The 19,781-nt window shown below is 46.0% G+C and overlaps 1 protein-coding gene across 1 annotated transcript in view; it reads left to right on the forward strand.

Annotated features, from left to right (window-relative positions):
* LOC147602564 (uncharacterized) overlaps positions 1–19,781 on the forward strand; it is a 135,934-nt gene that overhangs the window by 75,983 nt on the left and 40,170 nt on the right. The window contains exons 11-12 of the mRNA XM_086797887.1: positions 1,757–1,876; positions 2,194–2,419. Of these exons, the coding sequence (XP_086654013.1) occupies positions 1,757–1,876; positions 2,194–2,419 (346 nt within the window). The remainder of the gene's footprint in view (positions 1–1,756; positions 1,877–2,193; positions 2,420–19,781) is intronic.

Here is a 19,781-nt window from a genome sequence, read left to right on the forward strand (position 1 = left end):
TGTCTCCTTCTTTCTATGCGCTGGCTGTACAGCTGATTGCATGTGTTTGTGATGCCCGTACAGCAGCATCGCTGCCCTCTTATCTGCTGGCTGTCCTCAGCCTGTTTTCTACAGAAGAGGCCATACAGAACTGGCCATACAGCTTCTGGTTTCTTCTCTCTATTCTGGCCGTGTTTGGGCCTGATTGTGTGACTGTTTTGGACGGCTTTTGGTGCTGTTTTTATCTTGACCCTGGACAAAGATCTAGGCAAGAGTTTTGCCGATGCTTTGTGGAAAATGTGGTGAAAGATTGCACCCCACCTTGGTTTCTTGTAAAAGCTTCTATTTGTATAGAGAAGTTCCTAGGGGGGCCGGGCGTTCCGGCTCAATGCGGTTTATTGTGTTTTCTTTCCGCTATGTATCATGGCTGGGTTTGGTATATTTGAAGTGTCCCTCTATTGTTCCAGGCCCCCCTCTGGTTACACACTACCTGCTTGCTGATGGTGTGCCAGTCCTCCCACATAAGAGATGGACCCGGTAAATGCCATGGAGTGCGCATAGCCAACAAAGAGGTTGGTTTCAGGTGGTACTTCCATCAATGAATCATCAATTTGGAGTGCCACTTGTCACTCGTCATGATAGTACGCACTTGTCAGGCGGACGGCCGGCACTTGTCAACTGGCACATGTCTGCTGGACAGCCGGCACTAGTCAGGGCAATGTGATAGGTAGAGGTTGCCCACCACTAATGGATTCACCATCCTAGTTAATGCAACTGAAAAGAGGAGGTTGATGAGAGGGAAGGAAACACAGGCCAAGCCATGGAAGAAGTCGGAAGAGACCACTGCAGGTGGTCATGGGGTACATGATGCAAAAAGGAAATAATCGAAGCAATCAAGCATTCAATCAGCTATTTTAGGGTTTGGGGCTGCATGCATGTGAAGTATTGAAGAGCAATTTGTGGGACTGTTACAGTGGAGCACAGTACACGAAAGGCATGATGGTTGGTGGAGCAAAGGGGGAGGAGCACGAGTAGGTCAATGAGGTGCAGGAGAAATAGGGTGTTCCTCATACTTTTCATTCTCTGCTGCACATACAATTCTCTTGTGGGACGATCTATTTTTTAGACTTCTATTTAGTGCAATTGTCTGGTTCTAGAAACATATCCTGCACTTAGTGTCCAGATAAGCACATGAAGGAAGCAGGGAGTCAAGATGGTAGGGACGCGAAGAGTTAAGTGCAGAGGAAGCAAGGAGGTGGAGCAATGGAGTGAAAAAAGGAAGGTTGCTAATTGATCAGGCATCTTAGGTGGCAGCAGGAGGGAAAGAAAAAGGCGGTGCATGCAAGGAAGAACAAAGCTAAACAGGGTGGAAATTAAGGTAGAGTAAATACTAAGTTAGAGCAGCAGCAGAAAGTATGCAGCCTCTAGGTAGGTGAGCAGTGCAAGAGCACGCGGCATGGGGGAAGTGAGAAAATGCAGAGGGGCATTCACAGGGCACTCAAACTGTTGAGGGGTCATGTGCAAATTCTTAAACCACATTTTGCTTGTGGTGGAATCTCACTTTCAGTTTACTCATGTCATTAGTCCGATCATAGAAACTTATCCCCATCTGCTTCATAACCAATTTTTTGCACTAAATTCCTTATGTCAAGTGAAATTTGTATTTTGTTGATATGCTAAGTTTCTTTTTGTTTAAAAATCTGTAGTATTGTGCATGACATGAAAGGTATATCATTGAGACTACATAAGATTGATATCATTGTTCTGCTTTGTTTAGGTTCGTACTATCCTTAGCAGAAGTTGATCCACAACTGATGATGGAGGGGGAAAGCTTGCTGTGGACCAGCCATGACTCTGTTTTTGTGTTACAACACGGAAAAGGATCAATTGATCTAAGGTATGATGCGCTTCCACATTCTAAGGTACAGCATGGGAAAGGTTTAATTGATCTTAGGTATATGTAAGCTAATAGTCTTTTCTTGTTATGACTTACGATCTTTATCTAATTAATAAAACAGTTTTATTTTCAATGTTACATGTTATGTCCTATGTTAAATGTGGGTCTGATAAAATGCTCTTCATTTCAATAAAGTAGAGTAGACTTAGCAGGTTCGTTTGAGTATCTTATCACCATGGTGCATCATAGTTTGGTATAACATTTATCTCCATGGATGGACTGCTTACTTTGAGTCTTTGTCTCATGAATGGAACCAGCTATGTATCAGAAACAGAGAGAAGGAAGGTGGAGCCGATTTCTCCTCAGAGGCATATATTGGCAGGGCTGACGTCCATTCTTGGAGGTCTAGTGGCGCCATATGAGAAAGCTTCTTACATTCATGAACGCCCAGTTTTAAATTGGCTGTGGGCTACTGGATGCCACCCTTTTGGTCCATTCTCCAATCATTCTGGAATCAGTCAATTGATGGCAGACAATGCTGTTGTAAGTGTAATAAAGACAGAACCACTTTCTGTCTATTAAGCTGAAGTTTCAATGTTTATGTGCACCAAATAATGTAAGTGTTTTAAATGTGAAAGTGCTTGTGTAAAATAGAGCAGTACAATTTTTTGTTGGTGATGGTGTGGTTTGCAGCAATCCAATGGAATCTCTCTCCCCCATATTCATGTATTCATGTACCCATGTACTCATGTACCCCATTTTGTCTAGTAGCATTAGCTTCCCACTCTCCCTAGTTGCTGCTTCCGGATGCTCCCTACTGATGTATTGTAGGGCTAGATACTTATCTTCAGTCCTTTCTTTTCTTTTCCAGATAGTGTATCAGATGTCATATATGGTTGTAACTTTGGTCTCATAGGTCACTTTGGCCTTTTGAAGACGTTAATATAACATTTCATTTCATTTCATTTCTCTCTCTTTCTGTGTGTGTGTGGATTTCAAGACAGTGCCGAGATCACGGCTGCTTGCTCGCGTAGAAGAGCTCTATTTTCCTCCGGAGATGATGTGAGCGGTGTTGGCACTCATGAGTCAGTGACAGGCAGGATTCAGGCTTCAGGCAGCATGTGAGGTGAGATTTGTGGCACCATTGGGGTCAAACAGGGCTGCCCACTCTCTCCTGCAGCCTTTGGACTATACATTGATGAGATCTCAGATTTTATCAATAGATTTGGGGGAACAGGATCACAGCTAGCCCAGACATAGATCTCAGATTTTATCAATAGATTTGTATGCAGATAACATAGTCCTTATCTTGATTTCAGCAGAGGGGCTGCAGAGACATCTGGACAACTCTTTGTGAGGAGATAGATCTCACACAGGTGAGACCATGGAGATGGCTATTTTTTTTCCCCAAGAAAACATCCTTCCATTGGTTACTAAAATGCAGCTGAAATGGCTAAGTACATGACCCAGTTGCAATCATGGGAGACAAGAAAAAAATAGATGGGGACAGGGGATCCTCCTCACTGGCTGGCCTCTCTCGGAGGCAGGCTATCTCATACAATTGGTGGGGCGGCAGAGCTAAATAAGTGGCCTGTTATGCCAAGTAACCTTGCTGTCTCTAACCCTCAAGAAAGGACTGCTGCTCCATATCCGCAGATAAGCCTCTCGGCATTTCTGCATACGCTCAGAGCCACCTCGCAACTTCTCCCACTGGCGTCAGAGGGTGCCATCCAGATGCTCTAAATGGACAAAGAGGGCCACGTGGTAGTTCCCTCTACGGCCTCACTGCAGCGAGCATGCCAAATTTGCCATGCTGGAATGCTCACTAATGATCTCCCACCTCCCTTCTAGGGCTATTGTGATCCTGCAGTGAGAGAGAAGGGCGAGGCCCTGTCCCGTCTCCGCATAGTGCTAACTCAGAGGCCCAGGTAACCGCCCCCTAGCTAATGGTGGGGGTAGATGCCTGGTCCATAGTGGTGATACACAGGATCCCCTACTAGACCTGCTGCACCTTGGGACGATCCTGAAGGCAATGACGCTGATACTCCTGAGGGTGTCCACACCTAGAACAGAGTGCTGGGGCTGACCTCCAACTGCCAGCCAGGTGCCCAGTGCCAAGCTCCTGTGAGCTATGTGCCAAAGAAAAAGAGTAATCTTCTGTGCCCGGAAGCTGTCCCACAGCCGGTGGAGATAGCTACTTCATATGTCTTTCTGGGGATTACCTTCACCGGTCGTATCTTCACCATACGCCCAACTGCCCAAGCGCACTTAGTGAGAGGATATGCTGCATTGGCTCAACAGGGGAGAGAGTGCTTTCAGGCCCATTTTCAGGAACCTAGGATGAAGAATTGGTTGCGAGGCCAGCTATCATATGGGGCTCCATTTTGGGGATGTGATCTGGGAGAGGACTGGAGGACGGAGAGAGTGCATGTGATGATGTTTTCACGCATGATAAAAAATAAGCCGTCTATACCACATGAGATAGGCTTGGCAGAGTTTGGGGCAGCACCGCTGGTCATCAATGCCCTCTACTAGACAATCAACTACATTTCTGATCTGTGCACATTAGACAAAGATTGCCTACCAAGGATTTATTTGACTGTTCTAGGCAGCTTGCATAGGAGGGCTATAGCACGTGTAGAGCTCTTGTGCCTATGTGCTAGGGTTTTGAGAGTAGAGATTACCGGAATTGAAACACACAACACACAACTTGTAAGCCCAGTGGGGCGTGCCATGACAGACTCAACCAGGTGTCCAAGAGATAGAGATATAGAGAGAGGGGAGAGAGGAGGGAATAGGGTTCTTGAAGAATAGACCACATTGAGCGGGAACAGGCCCCGCCCCCTTTCAGGACTTTATTCAAGAACAATCCATGGGCACGCTGGCCAGGATCAATACAATCAATGAATACAAAACAAATAGATATGCCGATGTAGGATATCCAAGTGGATGTCGATGTCGAGGCACGAGATCTCTAATGCCGAGCACACCATGGGGATGACCCACAAGTATCTCTCACCGTGTTAGTACCAAATCTAATATCTAAATCCAAATCCAATGAATCCAAGTCCAATGAAACCAAATCCGAATCCAAGTCCAAGTCCAAGTCCAAGTCCAAATCCAAGTCCAAATCCAGATCCAAGTCCAAGTCCCATAACCAAGTTCCATGTTCATGTCCAAGCTTCATGCCCAAGCTATATGTCCAAGTTCCATGTTTATGTCCAAGCTTCATGTTCCATGTCCAAGCTCTATGTCCAAGTCCAAGAAACACTCGCTCATCCCATGAGTAATCTCCACAACTCCTATGGCCTTGTCCATGAAGAAAACCATGGAAAAGCTCTTTCTTGTAAGAAAACTGATAGAAAACCTGTTTGAATGGTTTTCGGGCGATAAAAACATCTAAAAAGTAGTTTTTAGGGCTTTGGAGCAGTTTTAGGGTTTCTGAAAATTTTAGGGGTTTTGAAATGTCTGTCCGTGCAGCTCCGTACATGCATCCATATCGACCATGCATATGCCCATACAAGTCTAGGGCTAACCGTACATCTGAAAAGCAAGTTAGAGAAGGTGTTGATGGCGTAGAAGCTCTCCATGATCATAATGATGCCCACACATACACTCCACGATCTCCTTCATGATGCTACAAGAGAGGTTCAAGCCTTTTTATACTTGAAGAGGGCTTTGCTTTTTGCCAAAAGCTTAACCAAGCTTTTTCTTTTGACTTTTTCCCTTTGCTTTCCACTTTATAATAAAATATTACTCTCTTTTGTGAAACTTCTTAAAATTTGCTTTTCTACCTTCAGGGCCTTGCTTTTTGGCCCTGGAGCTGCTTTTTGAGAAAGCGCCTTTTAGCTCTTTGGTCCGGCTCAGTCTCCTCTTTCCAATGGTGCCCTTGGCTCGCGGTCAACACTGTTTCACTTTTTGCTTTTTCATACTTTTTGACCAAGAATGGTGCTTTTTCTTAATCAAACCTTATGGACCCTTTCCCCATGTCTTCTTCCACCTGTTTGGTGTCTGGGCATGGGTTTCATCATGTGAAATAGAGCTAGGAGGGCCAAATAGTTACACAACTTTAGGACTTAACTTGGACTTCTTGCTTCTCACCCCCTGCAAAAGCTGAGTCAGGGGGCTTGACAAATTGGCTCAAGGTCAAACTCAGAGAAACTCTGATCTCTACTAAGCAAAGTCTTCATAGTCAGAGATCAGATATGTACCATCGGGAGCTGTGAGTACCCCCCTTCTAATTGCCTTCGCCCCCCCCTCCTCTCCTCCTTCCGCATTGTCTTCGCATGCGTCCCCTCTCGCCCCTTTTTCCGCTTGCGTCCATCCTCTTTTCATGTGCCCCCCCCTCACTCTCGTTGCCCCCCCCCCCCCCCCCCCCCCCTCTCTCTCTTGCGTGCTGCCCCCTCTTGCGCCCTTCTCTCCGCCTGCACCCTCTTCTCCCTTCGCTTTGCCCCCGGCCCCCGCACCCCCGGCCCCCGCACCCCCCCCCCCCCTCCGCGGCTTCCCCCTGGCGCAATCCCTCCCTGTGTTTCCCTTCGGCTCCGACTCATCCCCTCTGCTCTCATCTGGCAGTTTTGTCTTGTTTTTGGGCATTTTATCCTTCGGCAAGCTTTGGCCTCTTTTGGTCTACAACCCCAAGAGGACTCCATGGCAGCCGCTCCATCATCCCCGATTCAGGCGGTCGTCCCTTGCCTTTCTTTCTCAGAAGCGGACCTCTAGCTCCTGGCTTCGATGGTTGCATCCCTACTGGCCTCCACTCTCCGCACCCTCCCTCTCTTGTGGAGCACTCCCAGCCGCTCCCATCTCCCTCTTCCCAACTTCGCCATCCCCCCCAATTGATTCATCACTTCTCGCAGCTAGTAGAGATGACCATCGCCGCCTTGTGAGTGCAGGATCTCCCACCAAAGTCGCCAGGTGCCCCCCCCCCCCCCCCCAAAGATCTTGGAGCTGCCGGTGAATTATAGTTTCTTCTGATGTCTCCGTGTCGAAAGAACTGATATTTTCGAGGAGACAAAGGCTCCCAGTTGGATTTGTGTGGCTTTCCATCATTGTAGGCCATGCACACCAGAGAGTGGCGCGATGATCTTCTCCTTTCCCTTGAGTGCAATCTCGGGAACAAAGTGGGATTCGGAGTTGGTGGCTGCCCCTATCTAGGGGCAGGCAGTGGAGCTCTTGCACCATCCTGATGATCTATGCATCACCGACGTGCTCACCCATCTCTGGCCCGTGGCTCGGATGGAGCTAGGAGGCTCAGGCCATGGAGATCAGGATGGGGAGGTGGTGTACTCTAACCTGGAGGTGCTGCTCTTTGTGTTCCTTCATTGCAGTACCCCTTCCCCCCTGTTATAGATACCTACATTGCAACCGATGGAGTCCAGAGTATGCTTACTCTCGAGCTTGGATAGAGTGGCGACACATGGAGGACAGGATCCGTGCCCACCTAGTGCGCCTTCGTCCTAGGACTGAGTGTGACTACTCCCACTCCCTGTCGAAACCCACGCCCAAGACTCTTTGAGTGGAGGGCAGTTCCGATAGTTCCTCCTCCCATAGAGATTGATATGCGGATTGCTTCATGGAACATTCAGAGTTTGGGGGGGCCTCAGTGCTTTCAGAGGCGAGGCGTCCTTAGAGGAGAGCTCGATAGAGCAACAATCGGGGGACCCATCAACATTCTTTTTCTCTAGGAGCACCATCGTTCTCCGAGGGGTGTATCGATCGCTGCGGGAAGATTTTACCAGGCAAGAGTCACACTTTTTGGTCTCCCTCTTTTGGCCCCTCTGGGACGTAGGCAGGAGTTCGTATTTTTGTCAGTGGGTAGCTCTTGCCGACAATGGTTGACTCAGGTGTCATAGTCACTAGGCGAGATGAGTGGGTTACCATCAAGATTGGAGAGGACTGTGTGGGTTTCCTCAATGTTTATGCCCCGAACATTGTTGCAGGTAGAGCCACCTTCTAGAGCACAGTCTATGAGTCCCTCCCTTAGACTAACTGTTGGTGTATGGGTGGAGACTTCTAACATGATCCAATTTGCATAGGATAGACACGGAGGAGGCACAGCTACAGTCTCAGGCTCAGAGTACTCTTCTTGGGAGGAATTGATCCTGGCACTTAGGGGACAGGACCCTGGGCACTTGGCAGAGTTTGGGCATAGCTTTAGGAGTATGAGCTTCTCGCGGTCCGACAGGAAGAGCACCAGCCCCAATCTCTCTTGACTTGATAGATTCTATGTGGATGTCTGATCATTCTCCGGTTATTTTGTCCTTGGAGGACCTCTAGAGCATAGTAACAAAAAAACGTGTCTCTAGCTTTCGAAACCTTGAAATGGTTTTTAAAAACCTTGAAACCTCTCCAGTACGGCAGTTTTGCCCAAATTTCAGGTTTAGTTTTTTTCCCCCCCTTCGATTTTTCTAAGATTTTTTTACTTTTGTTTTTCTTCCATATCCTCCTCATCAACTTCCTTCCCTCTTGTTCTCCTGCCTCCCTCCTACCCTTTTTCATCTTCTGCCACTTCTTTCACCTGTACTCCTCCTTCCTTCATTCTCTTCTTCTCTTCTCTTCATCTTCCTTTCTCTTCTTCTCTCCTCTTCTTCTCCCTTGCTCTTCTTCTCCTTCTCTCTTATTCTCCTCTCGTCTTTCCCCTTTTTCTTCATACACCATCCTTCAATGTCTTAAATCTTTCCCAATTTCTACCTTCTTTACTTCAATTGCTTAAGAGTCCTTGATTAAACCATTTTTGGCATCTAATCACGCAAAATTGCCATAATGTCGCACCAAAATAAGGATGGTTCCCCAAGATGTGTGAGAAGACACCATTTTTTCATCATTACACTATGTTTTTGGATGGCTACTATGAATTCTTTAGGTATTTATACTTTATGAAATTTTTGATTTTTCGAAACCTCGCGGTTTCTTAGCCGAGGATTGAAACCTTTCGAAACAAAACCTCGAAAACCTTGAAACGGAAAAAAACCTTGAAACGTTTCTTGTGACTATGCTCTGGAGGCAAGACATGCACTTGAGCACTAGGATTCCAGACAGCCTCATATAGGACTCTGAGATCAGCAACACGATAGAAAAGACATGGGAGGGACTGGATTTTATCTCAGATATTGCCGCACACACCTTGGATGCGGGCGTGAGCGAGATCAACAGCTTATTGCAAGAGGCAACACAGAGCAGATTGGTGGGATTCGTGAGCAGGAGAGGAGCATTCGGTGGGGTCTGGCTTCTCTCTAGTGTATTCAGCAGAGTCCCCCCGATAGCCCGTGGATTGAGAGTCAGTTGGCTGTCGCCCGTACAAAGATCAAATCCATAGAGGAGAGGAGGGTGGAGTACAGATACCATGCCAAAGCTTCCTTCGAGACCCAGGGCGGAGATAGAGTCACTAGGGACTTCTTTGAGATTGCAGGCCCTCACAGGCAGAGAGATGATATTCGCAGGTTGCGAGGCCAAGATGGAGCTATTGTTTCTGACCACCAGACCACCCCCCCCCTCCCTAGTGAGAGCCATTGCCACGGATTTTTTCAGATCCCTCCTCACGGGTGCCCCATTACCCTCAGAGGTGGTGGACGCGCGAGAGACGGTATGGTGGCACACGATAGAGGTGGTTCCCCTTGCTCTCCGAACCTTCCTTTTGACTCCTTTCACAGCAGAGGAGCTAGCGGAGGCCTTGATGGCTCTTCCTATGGGCAAATGCCCGAGAGAGGCGGACGGGCTTCCAGTTTCCTTTTTTCTTCGCCACTGGGATCTCATGGAAGATGGCCTTCGAATAGCCTTCAATGAGATTATGACTACAAGCGCCATGCTAGAGAGAGAGTCTCTAAGAGGGTGTGATTCACCTGATTCCTAAGGAGGGTGGTGATAGAGTGGAGATTCGGCAGTGGAGACCCACCACCCTCCTTGGGACCGCCTACAAGATTTTGCCCAAGGCCATCAGTCAGAGACTTCAGCCTTTCCTTTGCGACTTGATCCATAACACTGAGACAGGTTTTGTTCTGGACAACATCTTCACTTTTTGGGAGGCGACAACTTCAGCCAAGATGCCGCAGCAGGACCTCATTTTGCTCCTTCTGGATTTTGAGAAAGCCTATGATAGAGTTGACTTGGGCTTTCTGGAGGACATAATGCAGTGGATGGGTCCCTAGTGGAGTGGATTCGAGGTGTTTTTGGCATTGTTACGAGAAACGGGGAAACAAAAACGGAAACTGAAACTTTGTGGATGGGGGAAATGGAAACACCACATCATCCTAGGTTATCCTAAGAGGGGAGTATGGGGAAAGTCTAGAGTGTACATACTACACTCTACATTTATGATTTGAAACTTCACAATTTAAAACTTTAAAGTTGCATGAGAAATCAAAGCATTTAGAAGTTAGAACTTGCCATACTCACAAAATAAGCTAAATCCATCACTCAATCATCAATGGGTCAAGACCAGGTCCTTAGTCATTACAAAGAAGTGTAAAATCAAATGCCAAAGAGAGCTACTCTCTAGAGTCTAGACTCTAGCCTCTAGAGTCTTGACTCCTAAAGACTCTTCTATGCTATAGAAATAGCGTGGTCCTCCTGAAGCTCATCCTCATGCTTCTGGTGGAGCTTCTTCCATGCCATCATCATGTGTTTGACCAGCGCCCTCTGACTCCTCAACTACATCACCAATGGAGCTGCTGTCTATCTCTGATTTATGAAAGTCAATGTATTTATCATGCGTGTACTCATGCTTCATCTTTGTTAGCAAACGCAAGTTTGCATTAACAAAGATGAGCTCATCTGCTTTCTTGCTTCCAAGACGATTCCTCTTCTTTGAGTGTATGTGACCAAAGGTACTCCATAAACGCTTCGAAGCTGATGAAGAGCACACCTGTCCCAAAATATGAATGGCCAGGTGCTAAAGCTCTGGCGTTTCTGCACCATAGTCTTCCCACCAAGTGACAGTACCAACATGAAACCTACAACATAACAATTTGAAAAACCACAATTACACTTCAAATATCAAATAAAGGTTCATATGACATAGATTTAAATAAAGGTTTAAAATTCAGCTTTCAACTTGTCATGTTGTGCGTCACTCCATCCAAACATTCCCTCTTTGTTGCAGTAGTTTGCAAGTTGATCCTTCACCTTGCGTCTTTCCTTTGGAGTACCAACCAACCTTTTTAAAGTGGCATTCCAACTACATACCACCTCATCGTCTGCCTGTTGCTATCTCCCCTTGTGGTTAAACTCTGGATCAAGCACATAGGCAGCTGTATGTAGTGGAGAATCATATTGGTTCTGCCTACTCACTGCAACATCCTCCAACTCTTGTCTTCTATCTGCATCGGTCTCTATTAAACGGATGCCCTCAACCATCCGATCCATGGCCTCATAAATCTTTTCGAATGTAAGGCACATCTCCATCCACATGCTTCAAAACCTTAACAATCGGCCAACATAACTTGAAAAGATGCTCTATAGAAGGCCAAAACTCATCCTGTGTAATAGTAGCATAGCAAAGTTGCCCAAAATCAGGGCATGCCATCATCTGCTTTAGGGCTGGTCTCACATGAAAGAGACGACGAAGCATCATGAAACTATATGCAAAGCGGGTGTCGGAGTACTTCAATAACTCTTTCTTTGCAAACCTACAATATAATGCAAGAGAGTAATGGTGGCGGGTTATGAAAGAAACAACCTCTTTGCCTGTGTCAATGGTGGCCTTTACCCAATGCAACTTTCCAATGTCTTTAAGCAAGTTATTGAGACAATGTGCCATGCATGGGCTCCATGTAATGTGCGGGTGCCTCTGCTCCAATAAGGCCCCTGTTGCCTTGTTGGTACTCTCACCATCTGAAACAAATTGAACCAGATTTTGTGGACCCACATACTCAACAACCTCACTCCATATCTCACATAGCATAGGAGCAGTTGTTTGTCTCACCCCAGCTTTTGTAGACTTTATGTAGAGTGGATCCCCTCTACATACTGCAAGAATGCCTTCCAATGAATGGCTGCGTATATCACGCCACCCGTCAACCATTAAAGAGACCCCATATGCGCTCCATTTCTCCTTCACAGGTGCAATGGCTTCATTGATGGATGTTATCTCATTCTCAAGCAATCTCTTCCTCAAGGCATCATAAGAGGGTGGAGTGTATGCACTACCAAATGCTGCAATTTCAGCCACCATCTCTTTGAAGAATGGTGAGTGGGCAACATTAAAAGAGATCCCACAAGAGTAGAAAAAACGTGCTACAACAGCATCAACTTGTGCCTTTCTTTGTAGATGCCATGCTGTGTGAAGAGTGGACTGCCTGGCCTTTCCTTTGGGAGGAGCAGCATTTCAAATGAGCTTCCACCACTCCCAACAGACGATGCAGTATGAAAAGAAGTGGGTGGATGGCTAGATGTAGCACTTACTGGAGTTCCATGAGAAGCTGAATGCTGTGTTGGAGCACTTATTGTATGCTCCTTGAGCCAAGTATTTGGTGGAGGGGGAAGAAGTGAAGCTTCCCGTTCCATTCTTTGTCCATTTGCTGGAGAAATCTTCTCGCATTTACCTATGCCAAACCCTAGCAAGGCAAGCAAATGGGCTTCAACCCCCTTTGGACAGCCACCTCTTTCCAGACCACAATATCGGCAACGAAATCTTCTTTCTTGCCCCACCTCTCACCCGCTGCCACCAATAGTCACTCTGGGCGAATTGAACAAAGAAGTGAAGCTTCCCGTTCCATTCTTTGTCCATTTGCTGGAGAAATCTTCTCGCATTTACCTATGCCAAACCCTAGCAAGGCAAGCAAATGGGCTTCAACCCCCTTTGGACAGCCACCTCTTTCCAGACCACAATATCGGCAACGAAATCTTCTTTCTTGCCCCACCTCTCACCCGCTGCCACCAATAGTCACTCTGGGCGAATTCCTTCTCATTCTCTCTCTCTCAAGATGTGGCTGCCTGGATGCCATGAGAGTGACAAAGAAATGCCTGCAAGAATGGGGATGGAAAAAAAAGGGGCAAACACAAGAATGGGCACAATGTGCACTGCGCAGCAAATTGCAATGCAATAGATAAGTGAAAGAAAAGGGGAGGATTTGCAGTGCACACTGCGCAGAGAATAGAAGAAAGAAAGGAAAGAAAGCTGAAAAACGGGTCGCTATAGAAAGAGAGAATCGAATGGCTTGTACTCTCAGTGCTATGCGCAACCAGGTGGAAGCATTAGGTTTTTTTAAAAAAAATCTCCACAGCGATGCTTGTTTCGATAACGATTTGGGGCTTTTTTTAATCTTTCGAACTGCCCGCGGTTTCACTTTTTATCCCCACACGCGGCGCTAGTTTCGATAATGATTTGGGGCTTCGGTTGATACATCTAAGCAAAAACTTGGGGCGGGGGGGGCCGGGGGGGGGGGGGGGGGGGGGTGTTCACGAAATCTGCGCATTCTGAAGATACACCAAGTAGCATATCCCCTAAGATGACAAATCATGTGGTGTGTCCTACGGTAGTGTTGTGGTAGCTCCATGACTTCTGACACTAACGATACTCCACCCAATGGAATCGATAGGTGAGAAGAGTCTTCCTATGCAAGCCTAGAAATTGAAGCAACCATCCTTGAAGGGATTCTCCACCTATTGCAGACGGCAAATGTAAAGACTCTCTCATAGACTTGGCTGTGCCCATGGCTTTAAGCAATGTCACACCTGTGGTGTATGCTCAGCCCTAGAAATGAAAAAAATTGAGAAGTACACACATACATCTCCTTCACCCTCATCCTGAGGAAGCCTTCTCCTTGGACGATTGTTATGGGCTACCACACCTCCAAGAGGGAACTCAATGCATTCACCTAAAGGATGAGCAATAGATCACAGCTGCCGTAGGGCACTAACCAATGCTTCGAACTTGAGTCCCTTGAGGTCTACAAGCTCACTGGTTAAGCTCCAAACCTCCAAGCTCCACCTCCATGCTGTCACCGTAGAGTCGCTCACACCGTCACATAAGGCAATCACTCTCTCACTCTCCCACACAAGCATGAATCATACAAGCATAGAAGAGGCACAATGCTAAAATGCTCTCTCTCGATCTCTCTCAAGACAGAAGGAAGAGCTCTTTATAGCACAAAGGGGGATTGTGTCTTTTCATTATGAGAAAATGCCTTATATACATTTGGCCCTTATTTACACTTCTGCGCCCAAAACTTACTTAACCAGGCCTTGGGTGGCCAATATCTCATAATGTACAACTTTTATAGTACTGTTTCATGACACTTGTTGATGTCCTCGATTGGAGGAGCATACTTGTTAATCCAAAATGAGATTAACGTCCCCTCCTTCTTGATGTAGGTTTTGTCCTCGGAACCTGTTACCGAGGTCTAAAGACCTGGTCACCGAGCTCATGTCGGTGGAAATTCCTTCGTGACTGAAGCTTCCTGAGGGTGCGTCTGAAGGCTGAGTTGGAGTGCCAGAATCCTGTGTCCACCATGTCTTCAAACGTGACATGCATGTAAGCCAGAAGACATACAGCATCATGCCTCGGTCAGATGGGCCTTGATTCATGTCGAATTGTAGATGTTCAGTTTCATAGCCATCATAGGGCTCTTTGGGTTGACCAATCAGAACCACTAGCAATTTCAAGAATCAAACACTTGCTACGATTGCTGGGTCCGGGATACGTCGCCATGCTTGTATCCATCTAAGTATTTGTTTTCTTTGCTCCCGTATGTCTTGAAAGGTTGCTGGCATGAAGACCAAGAAATTGTAATAGACATGGGAGTCGCGCTGCTTGGCCTCCTGAAACTCTAGTTGAGTCCATCTTCTCTTAAGGGGCATGTACAATGGGTCAACCCACTGAGTTGGTGGCGCGCACATATAGACTTGGTTGTACTCTCGAATTATTAAGTACTCTTTTCACCAGTCTTGCTATATTCCAAAATCCTCTAGTTTGGGCTGTGTCTCATCTGTGACTATTGTGGCGTAGCCGCCTCTTGTGTGTACGGGGTGAGCCTTTCTCCACCTACGAAAGCAATAGTTTATCATGAAAGTGACAATCCTGATTTCCAGTAGGTTTGCCAATTGGGGATTGGCCAATTTTGTGTGCCATGCCACATTAGCCCATAAGGTGCCTTCTCCAGCCAAGGGAAGTAATTCTTCTAATCAGGGCGAGGTGCTCGTAGAGGGTATGGCACATAATGTTGTTTTGTTGGTGTGATCTCGGGATAGGCTTCTAGCAGAATCCGTCGAGTTGGTTCAAAGGGTGTTACTTGCATTAGCACTTTGAACATCAACTTGGGCTTTAATAGAGGATTGCCAGCGCAAATGAAGCCCTCATATTCTGCACGAGACAATGATTCCAAAATTGTATCATCAGTGAAAGCCTCAATATTGTCTTGGGGAATAGGATAGCGTATCTCCTCAGGTTGCCGTTGGGGAGATGGGTAAGGTGCTAGTATCTCCTCGGGGGCGAGGGGGTTAGTGGGAAAATCTATCTGCTGAGGAGTGAAAGTAGAGAATTTGCAGTTGGCCTGAGGTGTGTTAGTAGGTGGGGTATTCGGATAGGGATTAAGGAGTTTACTAGCGACATTAGAATATACGGAGTAAGTGGAGATTGAAGATGAAGACAAGGCTTCTTCCTAACCTTGACCTGTGCTAGGGGGAGTGGCTAGGCTTGTGAGATTTCATAAACTCTTGTAGGCCAGGAATATCCTCAGGATTTATGGCAGGATATTCAATATGGGTGGCATCAAAATTGTATTGTACATTGGTTAACATGGATTCTAAGTGTTTGTAGATATTAGAGTATAGTTTTAGAATTCCAAAAGGATGATGATATAAGGTAGACTCACATAAGTTAAGATGTTGGTGAGTATTGTAAACTTTGAGCCACCCATGGCTTATAATCCACTGATAGCTATGTGCTACCACCTCATGGTTGGCCGGTGTCTCGGGGAATGTTATCTAGAACAAATAGGTCTAATTTTTCGGCACTGTTGTCCATAATTTCAGAATTTTGGAGTACCCAATACCAACCACGAAGGTTTAACACAATGGGACGTAATGGGTGCAAGAAGATATCTTGTGGATTAGTTAAGACTATGTTCCCCCCCCCCCCCCCCCCCCCCCCCCCCCCCCCCCCCCCCCCCCCCGCGCGGTAAAATTCCCATTATAATTGTAGGGTCAGCATTGCGTTCAGTATTCTGCTTAATGAGGGTTAGTTCACCTAGGCCTAAGTCTTCAGATAGATTTATATTGTATTGAAGTAAAGAGAGGGTTAGTGTAGACAAAAATAGAGTAAGAGTTTGAGAAGGGGCCCGAGGAGTTACTTGCAACTGACCCAACTCCGAGGCACGCTCAAGGAGTAGGCATAGGTTATCTGTAGGCTCCGGCCGTTGACTTCTATCTTGTATCGCCAACTGGCGTTCCAACTCTTGTAGACGAGAGTCATTGTTGTTGAGGAGGTTTGATATTGCAGTTTCACGAACCATCCTTGCAGCATCCAATTCCTCGAATCTCCGGGTTGCTTCCTCTTGGGTACGCTTGGCTGTTGCTTCGCTTTCTTGAGCTTCTGTGATTCTTTGGAGCCTTTCGGCAGCCAGCCTCTGATTGTCTTGTAACTGCTGCGTGATTTGTGCCATTGCTTCGTGGTGTGCTAATACCATCCTTTGAATTTAGACTTGACTGGCACTGATGGCGTCGTTAAGTGCTCTTACTTTCTCTGCATGTGCCTTGTTTGATTGTTCTCTCTCTTGCTGTAAGTGAGTGGCTGGGCATGAAGTGAAACCGGCCTTCAGAGACTTGACGGGCGGTGGGCACAACTTAATCACACTTAAAACTCTTGATGAACTGGAATAATAATAAACTTTGCAAAAGGAGAAGAAGAAATGGAGCTAGAGCGCTCCTGCACAAGAGACCGATAGGCCCCAAAGCGTGGCGCCCCCACAGGTATTTATTTATCACTTGAAGTTGGCGTAGCCCTTGTACAACTTCCGAGAAGAGATCTCCTTGCTTCACGTACAAGGAGTCTCCTTGAAGCTTTCACCCAAGTTTGTTGTGTGATACAAAGTAGCCCCCTTTTTATACAAGTTTGGGGTAAAAAGCATGGCTCTTCACTTTAAAAAAAAAACTTCTATGAACGCTTCTCTCTTTTTTAAAAAAAATAAAAAATTTACACGGTGATTCGTTTTGGGATTCAACGCAGGTTTCTCTTGCGTTTTGCTGCTCGACGGCTCTCTCTCTTTTGCTTCGACTCTCTCTCTTTCTCTTAGGGCTCAGCTGTGCACCTGCTGGACTGCGCCGCCTTGAGCTGCAGTTCATGTCCCTCTGCCATGTGGCAACGCCACATCATCTAGACGGGCTGCGCTGGCTGCTAACCGGCTACCCCTTTGCTATGCTGAAGGGCTGCTACCCAGCTGCCCCTGGCTGCAGTCAGGTGCCACGTCGCAGTGCCACGTCACCTAGACGGCTGCCCTTTTGCTGCGCTGCAGGGCTTGCTACCCGGCTGCCCCCCATGGCCACCTCTATGCTGCCCCACAGGCTGCCTTGAGTGCCCAACAAAAGAAAGAGAGATCTCAGCTGTACCTGCAACACAGTAAGAGAAAAATACCCAAAAACACATATATGCACATGTACATACATATGAGCATGCACACACATGTACTTACACACTAAACATGTATCTGTACCCACACACGTGTACAATCTTACATATGCATATACAGAGTAAAACATGATTAGTGAATGCTAAACATGCTTAAACTATAATTGCAATGCTTAAGAAAAGAGGTAAATTACTCAGTCCTATAGCATACCCCCCTCTTAAAACAAAGCAATTGTCCTCGATTGTTCAGTCAAAGGATCTGCCAAACTGAAATAGAACCTAAGAGACCAATGAGAAAGGTATGTCCTGCCAACTGAAACAGAACATCTGAATAACATAAATCAAGAGCAGCCACCTCGTGAATAGTCATGTCCCCTTGGATGCTGTACCTGCTCCGCTCTTGGCCATCCCACAGGACCCATGATTAGCAGTACATCATGAACATGAGTAAACACAGATGCATCAATCAAGGCAAGCATACATGCATACCCATAAATACTTCCTGAGGTGTTCTCATATGTTTTTAAGTTTGGATTGCATAACATATAACATCTCAAAAGTGGCTATATACATGCATATCAAATGAAAGTCTAGAATAGGTGTCCCCATTCTCTCAAAAGATCCGTATATCCATGAATCAAACCATGTGACTAGTACACATATATCATAGAAGTCCCATAGGCAGATATAATGTCAGTTCAGTATCTCGGGTGTGTTGATAAGAACACCAAGCAACTTTTAGATCTCATCCAAGTGAACTCTGTGACAAGGAAGTGGAGTCACCCCCCTCTTGAGTAACAGGTAGTACTCCAGAATCCTCAGCTGAACTTGTTGAAGCACTTTATAAGGTAGGCTCCAAACCAAAAGCCTCGAGGTAAAGTTTTAGTATCCTCGGTGAATCTGCCAAGTCACCCTCCTCCATCTACTTCTAATCCATAGGTGAATAGTTCACAAACTTCACCAGATATTCCTCTGACTTTTATTTCTTTATATGCCAAAATCTGTTCTGGTTGAAGAATCTCATCTAGTTCTTCGACTTCTGGTTGCGTCTCATCAACCTGATCTGTAGGCACTTCACCTCTGAAAGGTTTAAGAAGACTCACATGGAATGCATTCTGAATCCTCCAATGATCCGGTAACTGTGAAGACGATAAGAAACATCACTCATCTTCTCAATCAACTGAAAAGGCCCATAGTACCGCATACTCAGTTTAGGATATAAGTTCTGTTTACCCTTACGGCATTTTCTTGAGTCTAGCGTTCTCAAATCTCAAAAGCACCCAGTCACCCAGATCAAAAACCAATGATCGACGGTGAAGGTTTGCTGCTTTCTTCTGTTGTTGTTGAGTCCTTTGAAGAGCCAACTTGACCTTGTTGTAAGCCTCATCCATATTCTCTACAAAATGATTTGCCTCGAAGATCTTATCTTTTGTATGCAGGATCGGAGGCACTTTCTTCCCACCTTCCACAATCTCGAAAGGTGCCTTACCTGTCGAAGTGTGAATGGTGTTGTTTTAAGCAAACTCTACCAAAGGAAGATACTTTTTCCACTGCTCTTTATGATCCGAAACATAACACTTTAGAAGATCCAATACAACTGAGTTGGCGATTTCCGATTGCCCATCTGTTTGTGGATAAAAAGACGATGAGAACTTCAACGAAGTCATGTTCTCGAACAATGCTCTCCAAATAAATTCGTCATTCGAGGATCTCGGTCACTAACAATAGATCTGGGCATCCCATGGTACTTGAAGATATTTGTCAAAAATATCCTCACCATTTGCTCTGCATTAATCTTCTTCCTGACTGGAATGAAATAGGCCTGCTTTTGCTAAAACAATCCACGATAGTCTAGATGCCATCATTCCGAGTCTTTGTCCTAGGAAGATGAAAGATAAAATCCATAGCAATACTCTCCCACGGTCTATTTGGAATAGGCAAAGGATGAAATAACCCAGGTGTCTTTTGACGGTCATACTTCACCTTCTGACAAATGATGCAATCACGAACAAAAGCACAAGCATCAGCATCCCTGCGCATACTAGGCCAATAAAAGAATGCCTCCAAAGCTTTCACTGTAGCCTCAATACCATGATGGCCTGCATAAGGCGGCGCATGGCATTCTGTCAAAACCTTCTGCCTCAACTGTGATGTGACACACAATTTGTCATGCATCATAAAAAATCCTTCTTTGAGAGAATAATGATCAACTCGCTCTCCTTCAGTCAAACGATCAAAAATCCGCTCAAAATCTGCATCATGAGCATACTGTTCTTACATATCATCAAGTTCACGATGAAAGATAATAGAGACGGTGGCCACATGTGGTTTCCTAGACAAGGCATG

Source organism: Cibotium barometz, unplaced genomic scaffold (assembly GCF_041138505.1).
Source record: "Cibotium barometz isolate CiBa-2024 unplaced genomic scaffold, ASM4113850v1 ctg488, whole genome shotgun sequence".
Taxonomy (NCBI): Eukaryota; Viridiplantae; Streptophyta; class Polypodiopsida; order Cyatheales; family Cibotiaceae; genus Cibotium; species Cibotium barometz.